The sequence below is a fragment of the Sardina pilchardus genome, chromosome 19, assembly GCF_963854185.1.
Source record: "Sardina pilchardus chromosome 19, fSarPil1.1, whole genome shotgun sequence".
In the NCBI taxonomy this organism is placed as follows: domain Eukaryota; kingdom Metazoa; phylum Chordata; class Actinopteri; order Clupeiformes; family Clupeidae; genus Sardina; species Sardina pilchardus.
Genome location: NC_085012.1, coordinates 6,239,440 through 6,249,733, shown reverse-complemented (window position 1 = coordinate 6,249,733; position 10,294 = coordinate 6,239,440). Strand labels below are relative to the sequence as shown.

The 10,294-nt window shown below is 39.8% G+C and overlaps 1 protein-coding gene across 1 annotated transcript; it reads right to left on the bottom strand.

Annotated features, from left to right (window-relative positions):
• Positions 1–2,315: 2,315 nt before the first annotated feature.
• LOC134066287 (tripartite motif-containing protein 16-like) lies at positions 2,316–10,134 on the bottom strand. The gene is made up of 7 exons (XM_062521574.1): positions 9,592–10,134; positions 9,181–9,276; positions 7,478–7,711; positions 6,874–7,033; positions 6,753–6,782; positions 6,583–6,612; positions 2,316–3,316 (listed from the first exon to the last, which is right to left on the bottom strand). The coding sequence occupies exons 1-7, from the start codon at positions 9,649–9,651 to the stop codon at positions 2,730–2,732; spliced, it is 1,197 nt and encodes a 398-aa protein (XP_062377558.1). The 5' UTR covers positions 9,652–10,134; the 3' UTR covers positions 2,316–2,729.
• Positions 10,135–10,294: the final 160 nt, after the last annotated feature.

The following is a 10,294-nucleotide window of genomic DNA, read 5'->3' as shown; positions in this document are numbered from 1 at the left end:
CACACACATAATTTATATAAACAGAGTGAGAGAGAGAAAGTGGTGTGATGTGTAACTGACCAGGAGGGTGTTCCAAGAACTTGGTTTAGTGACAAACCTGGGTAAGTTAACTCAGAGCAAGTGGTAAACTTCTTAAAAGAAGAGATAAATGGCTTCTTTTTCCAAACAGAACAATGTCATAGGATTCTTTTTGTAGAAAGTGTACCACTTACTCTGAGTTAAATTAGGTTTGTCACTAAACTACATACTCGGAATACTCCCCTGGCTGGTTTCAGGAAGTACTAGGTGGGTCTGAATTCATCAGAAACAGGAATGCACATAACAGCAGTTGTCTGTGAGGAGAATACTGATTTCTTATATGCTCTGCTGGTAGGTCACCCCTAATATTTTAACATACTGTTACATAAAGAAAAGTTGTAAGTAAATAGATAATCACACACTCTTGTATGAACATCATAAAGAATATTAAAACAGTCGTTATAGAACAATCCTGTCCCTTACCCAATAGCATGTGTTGAAATAAGAAACAAAACTTCACCCATTACTCCATGGAGACAGTTGGCAACCACATTCATGACGATAAAAGCCTCAGCATTTGGACACAAATAAAGGCAGTCTTGTCCATAGCCTCATCAGTTGTTTCATCTGATGGAGTTGTAGACATCAAAATTCTTTAAGCAAACCAGGAATAGGAGAGCAAGAGAGAAGGACAAGGCATGCGCCTCCATGCACACACCCACTCTCATAAACACACACACACACACACACACACACACACAAACACAGAGCCTCCTGTCACTAATTTCAGGTTCACATGATTCTCATTTATGTTACCAAGAGACGAACACCAGACTTTTGTCTTGCTGGCAATTAGATTTTAGTCCATTTACCATTTAAGTCTGTTGCTGGTGGTCTGCCTCTTTTTTTGTATTAAGAAAACTGATGATGACCCACACAATTGTACTAATAAACGGTAATAACCCAATCGATATGAACGATGAAATTGAGCTCTGGCTACAATGCTTGTTGGCATAGTTTTTGTCCACATGTAACTGTGACTGTTGGAGACAAGACAAAAATAATATGAATGAATAGGTTAATATGTTGATGCACAGTAGTATGCCATCATCTACAACAGGTTAAATATATATACAGTATATGGTCAATCTTCTCCACCTAAGTCAAGGGCGTACACTTCGTAGCCTACAATATGAACAAAGACAGATAGACTAGAGGAAAAATGGTAATGAAGAGTACGGTGTCCATCACCCATTCAAATGTGAGACAGCACCTATTGTATTTTCTGTAGGAATGTAATGCTGGGAGTTATCCGTTTATCAGGCACCAGGCCTGTTAGATAGATCCTGCATTGATGTGAATGAGGTACTGTATGGTTGAAGGAGAGAGACCTGGGACAGTGGGTATAATTGTGTATCAGAAAAAAAAAATGTGCACAGTACTACACAATCTTTATTTCACATTCATATATGATCACTTTCAAAGAGGAAAAAATCATTCTGAAACTATTTGAGAAACCCAAAGAGTTCATGTATAGAACAACTGTGCCCCCTGGTGGAGAAAGAACAGAATGTGTAACAAAACTCCCCTACTCCAGACATACACTATAATCATGTTGGAACAGGAAGGGGACATCCCCAAACTGTTCCCACAAAGTTGGGAGCATGGAATTGTCTAAAATATCTTGGTCAATGCTGATGCATTCAGAGTTTATTTTGCTGGAACTATGGGGCCAAGCCCAGCTTGGGGATGGCCCCTTCCTGTTCCAACATGCCAAGCAAGGTCCATAAAAACATGGATGACAGAGTTTGATGTGGCTGAACTTGAACTATGGGATGAATTAGAGTGGGGAGTGAGAGCTGGTCTCCTCATCCAACATCAGTGTGTGACCTCACAAATGTGCTTCTAGTAGAATGATAAAAACACACTCCTAAACCTTGTAAAAAGCCTTCCCGGAAGAGTTGAAGTTACTAGCTGCAAAGGGTGGACCAACGTCATACTAAATCCTATGGATTAAGAATGGAATGTCACTTAAATTCAATATATGCAAGTCAATGCAGGTGACCCAATAATTTTGGCAATATAGTGTACGTCAGCTATTTCCCTTTTCATCACATTGTCAGTTTTACAGACTCTTGGAATCAATGGATCCACTGCAGCAGACTTACTTTATGAAAACGATACAGTATATGAGAACTTACAGTAAGGATCTCCATAAATGTATCTTGTATTTCCATAAAAGATAAATGGACAACCAGAATGGGAAGACACTGTAGGTAATTTATTTGACTGTTGTCACTCAATTTACAAACAGTGATTTTGCTTAAAGAGGACATGATGAGTTGGATGAATTGAGTACCGCACTGTGTTTTCTAAAATAATATATACCGGTATTCAACTTTGATTTATAAAAATTTAACTCAATTGCAATTGTATGAGCCCAATTAAAACCTTATATTTAGGCTGGGTATTGAAATGGTCCATTTGACTAAATGGCGCCCTCCTTGAACTTCAATGGCTTTGCGATATTTGTCATAACAAGCAGGCTTTTCTCTAATTCGCCCATCTTTTAGTGGCTATTTCTAAGTTCAAGATTTTCATATGAAGGAGGGCACAACCATGACTCATGTTCATGATAGCTCTTTGGTTATGCACAGCCTCTCCTAATTCATCAAAACCAAGACAAAAATGGTTTCCATTCTATGTCTCCTTTAAATGCCGAATGACCCAATTGAGGGTGAACTGAGAGTACATGTGCCACTGCCAGTCCCCCTCACAGCAAAAGCAGGGCACACAGCCTGGGTGAAAGAGGTCTGAACTTTATGAAGAAGGGAAATTCTATCGGAGAGTGTATAAAAAGCCAGAATTCCTGCATCAAAATCCAGATATATACCGACTTTGGTGATCCTTTTTTCTCCAAAAAGCGACATCACAACTGGGACGTTAGTGAGTTGAGTTTTTACATTGTTGTGCTGGAAGCTATAACCTGCATGAGAGCACAGCAAGGCCCAGGACATTAGGTCTTCTCCAAGCCTGCCAGAACCTGTATATGTGACAGCCACGATTACCTCAGCATCACTTTCAGACCACTCAGCCTCCCAATAACTGCGACCAGACAACCTCTGTGCACTTAACACATGGCCATAGTTTTGATAGCCTTGGTTTAAGAGTGTCCCTTGATGCTGTCCAAAGGTAAAGCCAAATGACTGAGGAAATGTAGATGATATGGCTCTTCCTAAACTCGTCAGGCAGATTTGTCCTTGAATCGTATTTGAGTCCAGTAGAAAGTGAGAGGCATCTGTGGACAACAAACCAAAGGCAGTAGCCATTGAAAGATTGGGAAAAAAGTATGCACACACTCATTCTGAAGAAAATCTTCTTATAGCCGTGCCAACATATACTGTACGGATGAATACACACACACACATACACACACACACACACACACACACACACACACACACACACACACACTGCTCAAAAGAATTAAAGGGACACTGGTTCATAGGAGTATAGCATCAAGTCAGTCACACTTGTGGGATATTGATCTGGTCAGTTATGTAACAGAGGTGGTTGTGAATCAGCCTGCTTTGAGGTCAACACAATTTACTACAGGTGTACTAGAGGGCCAAGTGTGAGATGACCTCCATAACAGGAATGGTTTTACAGGCGGTGGCAACTGGTAATTTTCCATCTTTATCCTTCATGACTGATTTTTCACTAGTTTTGCATTTGGATAGGGTCAGTGTTACTACTGGTAGCATAAGCCAGTATCTGGAGCCTACATTGGGTGCCTCTCAACCTCTCTCCTCAATCCTCGATGCTTGGTCCTCCAGACTCGTTCCCACTGATCTATAACTAACACTGGATAGACTATCCCATTGTTGCCGCTCCATCATTCTTTATCTAGATCAGTGGGAACGGGGACCGAGGAAGGAAGGGAGGATGTATAAACAGACAAATGAGAGGCAACCAGAGGTTGCACACCAATACTTTCCATTGCCAGAAAGATTGCTGTGTCTCCCACTGCAGTCTCAAGGGCATGGAAGAGGTAGTTAAGTGTTCCCTTAAGGCGAGACACGGCAGGTGAAAACACTGTTTTTGTGACCTCCGGTCAATTTCGAGATTTTGTGCTAGTTTGCTACCTTAGCATGTATTCTACCACCCTACTACAACAACAAAGTCCGATTTGCACTTTTAGGTGTTTATTTCACGAACTTTTGTCTGCTCGCGCCTATGTATTTCTCCTAATTTCGCCAAAAGTTCCCACTCTAAAGTGTCATGTACTCCCGCGACCGTGATCCAAATCATGTCGTGTGTGACACCGTTTGAAAGCCCTGTTTCGGCTGAATGACGCTATTCAAATAACCCCATGTCAACACTATACACTTAACATACTAAGAGTTTGGCATGCTTTATGTCAGTTATTAGCTGTTAGCTAATTAGCTGGTTTCATTCTCATTGAGCTCAATGCAATTCAAACCAGCTAATTAGCTAACAGCTAATAACTGACATAAAGCAGGCCATACCAAACGCTTAGTATGTTAAGTGTATAGTGTTGACATGTATGAAGGGTCAAAGTAACAATAATTAAATATAAAGTAAATTACAAAGTAAAATGTCATGTAAGTCATATCACCAAGTATCAAATTTAAATATATCAACGATTATTAAATGTAATCTAATGTAAAGTTTAAATCAATGTCATTTGAATTTTGAATTACATTAAACTTTAAATCAATTGAATAAGAAGTTGAATTAATTTGAAGTCATACATTACATTTACATTTCCCTGTTGTTCTCATTTTGAATGAGACTTAAAATTTCAGCCTCATGCAATTCCGTGCGCCACCATTTAATTCGAACGCCTTTACTTCGAACTTTGGACTTTGGTACTTCAAGGTTGTACTGTTACCTGTCAATCATGCTATGTCCCCCGCCCCCCGCCCATCCACTGAATCTGAGTTGATTTATCAGGTCTTTAGGAAGACTCACTCACTCCGGGCGAAATTATCACCACGTTGTAGGCTACACTGTACACAGAGGTGGGAGTAACAAAAAAAACAAATCAATGGCGGTGGCTCCGGAGGTCGTAACTGGAAATATTAAATGTGAATAAAGGTTTCTTGACCACTTTTAATGGCTTATTTTGATACGGTTTATTGTTTATATGCTAAACAAATGTTCAGGACACACTATCATTGAAGGTTAGCTTGTTAGCTTGTTAGCTTGTTGACCCATTATAACCAATTGAAAACACATAGCAAGCTAGGCGACTAGATAGTTAGCACGCTGATATGAACTGTGGTGTTTCTGTAAATTATGAATTGTTGTCAACATGAAAACTCAACACTCAAACGGAATTTTGTGTGTATGCCACTTGAACATACTTGGGCTAAATAAACCCCTGAATGTAATCTGAAGCACTGGACTGTCTAGCTAACTAAACACTAAGCTAACCACTAACCACTAAGCTAACCTGTTGACCACTGAGCCGAAACGCTAGGTGTGTGACAACTGGACAACACCCCCTGGGTGAAATTTTAGCAGGCGTATTTCGCGCAAAGACAGTAGAAGATCTCGCATGGTGACATGCTCTGTGGAAACCCAGCGTCAGACGAAGGACGAAGGCTCTAGTGATGGTTATGAAGTGGGGGAAACTATTACTAAAGAACTGATAAATCGACTCAGATTCAGTGGATGGGCGGGGGGCGGGGGACATAGCATGATTGACAGGTGACAGTACAACCTTGAAGTACCAAAGTCCAAAGTCTGAAGTAAAGGCGTTCGAATTAAATGGTGGCGCACGGAATTGCATGAGGCTGAAATTTTAAGTCTTATTCAAAATGAGAACAACAGGCAAATGTAAATGTGATATATGACTTCAAATTAATTCAACTTCTTATTCAATTGATTTAAAGTTTAATGTAATTCAAAATTCAAATGACATTGATTTAAGCTTTAAATTAGATTACATTTAATAATCGTTGATATATTTAAATTTGATACTTGGTGATATGACTTACATGACATTTTACTTTGTAATTTACTTTATATTTAATTATTGTTACTTTGACCCTTCATAGACATGGGGTTATTTGAATTCCAAAGGCCAAGGGGACTTCATCAGGGTGCATAGTGTCCTGGATCCATGAAATAACTGGCCTTTAAAAATAAAAATAAAAATCCTCTATGGGAATTTAACATGGGCGTTCCAATACTTATGACCCCCTGTATTTAAGGAAAACATTTATTTATTTACAATACATTATTCATTCACAAAGAAAATGAATGACTTTAAAGGTTGAATAGTTCCTCATTATTTCATTTAAGGCATTAAGATACATTTCCAAAAGATGATTTTATATTTAACTTTAAGTATGCGTTCTAATACTTTTGGACAGAGGTGTATATATATATATATATATATATATATATATATATATATATATATATATACTGTATATAGTACCCTTTTACTAATGTATTGTACATGCAACTAACATGACAACAAAGTAGAAATAGGGTAATAGAGAGAGAGAGAGAGAGAAATATTACACTCACATCTCAACAGGTCCTCTCTTGTTGTGGGTACTGCTTATGTAAAAGAAGAAATGATGACAGTTGAATAAACTCTGTACTTGGCAAAAAACAACAAGTCTCTGTTATCAACAATGCATGTAATATTTGCCATGACATGAGTGCAAAAGTGTGCACTTTCAACAGATATTTACCTTCTTTTGGTACAATATGGTCTCTCTTTACTGAAAAATAACATCCCTCTGTTAACAATTGCTGGGACATATAAATGCGATGTAAGGAAGCAACCTGTTTTATAAACTTCAAAACACCTACTGATATCAGATATGTTCTTCAACTCCTTTGTCAAAACACCTTCCATGTTTTTCCTCAGTTCAGCAAGACATGGCTGGACCTTCTCAAATGAAGCTTGGGGATTAATGCCTGTCTCAGGTACATCTTCAAGCCCAGAGGGAACACTGGATGACAGGCTTGTCTACACACAGACAAGACACACAGACACAGATTCAAGTACGGGAGAAAGAGAAAATAGCTCAATTAATTAATCATTCAATCAATCAACCAATCAACCAATCAATCAATTAATTAATTAATCAATTACATAATGCTCTTGGGTAGTTCCACGGAAATTATGTTTTTGTCACGTCTATAACGCTAAGAAAATATGATGGTATGGCATGATATGAATAATTGCATGAAATTTGAACATTGGCTATTTTTGGCTTATTAAGAATGTACATGAGAAAAATGCACAAAATAATTAGGGCCCCATTAAACATTTTTTTTTGCAACTGGTGAATTCCTGCTATAGTGGGATTTTTTTAAACCGCCGGTTAACTTTTGCCGTGTAAACACAGGGCCAGCAATTGTATGATGACATTGTATGTGTGAATTTACATGATCCATGTATCCTAATTACCTGCAAGAAATCTAGGTGATCTTCAATCTGTGAAAGCTGTTCCAGTTCTAAGTCCTTTCTCCTTAGCTCTTCGATTTCCTGATGAAGCTGGTCTGAAAGTGTTCTTGCCTGACCTAGTTCAGCTTCCTTCTGGGTTCTGATCACTTCTTTCACTTCAGAGCACCTCTCTTTAACCATACGGACCAGCTCGGCAAAGACCGTTTCAGTGTCTTCCATCACTACCTGCTCTGAATTCTGTTGAAAACACACACACATATCTTGGAGTGCTGCAGCATTTTCACTGACGCACAGAAATATAATTATGACCGCCGCTAGCGTAGCTAGCGAAGCGGTCATATAGTTGTTGTCAAAGTTTTTTTTTTTTTTTCTTTTTTCCCGTCATTTTTCGTCAACGATTCCCGGGACACCGTAACACCGGAGCGCATGAAACTTGGTGGGCATGTAGCCCCAGTAGAGTTCTATGGAAAATTTTCGTTTCGTCCCCGGGGGTCACTCCACCCCCGCGCTGCCCCCGCCCGAAGCCCAAAAATGACAGTTTTTCCTACATAACTACCTGAACCGTGGCACCGAGGATGACAAAATGTTTATGGTATGTTGTTCTCTAGAGCTTGCATCAACTTAGCTTATAACCAGTCATTTGTGATTTGCCCCCCCATCGTAAAAATTGAAAATGCAATGTAATATTGCTTTAATTGCCCCTATCTTCAGATGAGATGTTATGAACTGCACCAAATTTCATGTGTATGATTAACCTGACACCCTCTGGGAGTATGCCAAGTTTTGTGGAATTTCATCCATGGGGGGCTATAAAATAAATGGATTTATGTGTACATTCAGGACTGTATACCCATCGGCCAGTAGATGGTGGTATTATCTGGAGTCTAAATCCCCCCCTGGGGATTTCAAAAACTGTTCCAAACATCTCAATCTCTGCTAGTTTTTGTCCTAGAAACATATAAGTGACACCATTAGAAACCTTTAATCAACTAGTTTCCAAATATGTTTTAAAAGAGAATGGTTGCTCTGGGTGCAACAAACATGCAGGAACACACACACACACACACACACATAAATACACACACACACACGCATACCTACACACACACGCACCACTACATACACACATGTACATAAAACATTATACAAACACATGCACAAACACGCCCACACGCATGCACACATACACCCTTACACACACACACACACACACCTACACACACACACACACCTACACACACACACACACACACACATGCACACACACATCTTTGAGTACATTTTGTGAGACCACCGGAGCTGAGAAGTGAGTGTGTGTGTGATGTACTATAGTGTGTGGGTGCGTTTCTGTGTGCCCATCTGTGTGTTTGCATGTGTGTATACAGTATGTGTGTATGTGCATGTTCTGTGTGTGTTCTCTTTCTTTCTCACAGTGACAGTGACGGCAGAGAACACAGTGAACATATACTCAGAGACACATTAAACACACACACAAGCAGACACACACTCACACTAGACAGAGAAGCACTCATACACAAAAGCAAGCGCACACATGCACACACTCATTTACATACATAAAAGTTGCAGTAGGGATGGAGTAGGCGATGGAAACACAAGCGTGATTGATATTTGCGGAGAGAATGTGCAGGACTGAGCGGCGGTCATATTGTGTATCGCTTTGCGGTACATCTAGTTTCAAAACTTACTGTCAAGGACTCCATAGCTTGCTTAAGCGCTGTTAGGTTCTTCTCTTTTGCCTGGATTTTCTGTTGAGATGATTGCTGGGTGTTCTGTAGCTCTTTCTGTGAAATAAATGTAATTATTATTTCAAAAGCAATTATTGTCAACACATCACCCAGAGTCTAAATCCATGTATGTTGTTTTCATAAAGGAGGCCCACTAAAGAAAGAAGCAGCTGACACACCTACTACAGGGATCAAATGCATATCTTCTTTTGTCATTAAAAGTAGATTGACAAACAGGGGGACACAAATGTGTCTATCTCTCCCAATACTTTCCTCCATTTATATCAGCAGAAGCCTGTTACTGCATTCACAGTGCTTAATCAGCCTAGCCTAGTTACAGTATATTGATACCCACTGACAGTCTAATCATACCTGTTTTGCAGCTCTCTGTGCTGCAATGGAGAGAATTTCATGGTCTTTGTGCTCATCCATTGTGCATAGGTAACAGATGCACCTCTCATCTGTGCGGCAGTAAATCTCCAGAAGTTTATTGTGTGTTGAACAGATCTTCTTCTGGAGCTGGTTGGAGGCCTTGATCAATTTGTGCTTTTTAAATGCAGAGGATCCATAGTGAGGCTGTAGATGGATTTCACAGAAAGAAGCCAGACATTGCAGACAGGACTTCACAGCTTTGTGTCTTCCTCCAGTACAGACATCACACTCGACATCACATTCCTGGCCTGCAGAATGAAGATGTGTCTTCCTCAACTCCTCTATTACCTCAGAGAGAATGACATTTCTGCTGAGAACAGGCAGTGTTGAGAAGGTTAGTTTACACAGTGGGCAGCTGTAGACTTTGCCCGGGTTTTCGTCCTCCAGTTCCCAGTGTCCACTGATACAGATTTCACAGTAACTATGTCCACAAGCTATAGTAACTGGGTTTTTTAACAGATTGAGGCAGACCGAACAATTTAACTGATGCAGTATGGTCGAAACAGATGCTGCTGCCATCATCGCTAATACGATCAAAGGTGTTAGCAGAAGTCTGCCCGGTTACAGGCAGGTAATCGCAATTATGCTTAAAAGTTTCGTTTTCCTTGAAGCCTGTCAAAGACAATTAAGGCGGAGCAATACT

Coding starts and splice junctions, on each gene's coding strand:
- LOC134066287 (XM_062521574.1), bottom strand. CDS start 9,651: ATGGATGAGCACAAAGACCATGAAATTCTCTCCATTGCAGCACAGAGA. Junction 9,277..9,591: donor CACAGAGAGCTGCAAAACAG/GTATGATTAGAC, acceptor TTTATTTCACAG/AAAGAGCTACAGAACACCCA. Junction 6,783..6,873: donor GAAGAACATATCTGATATCA/GTAGGTGTTTTG, acceptor GTTATTTTTCAG/TAAAGAGAGACCATATTGTA.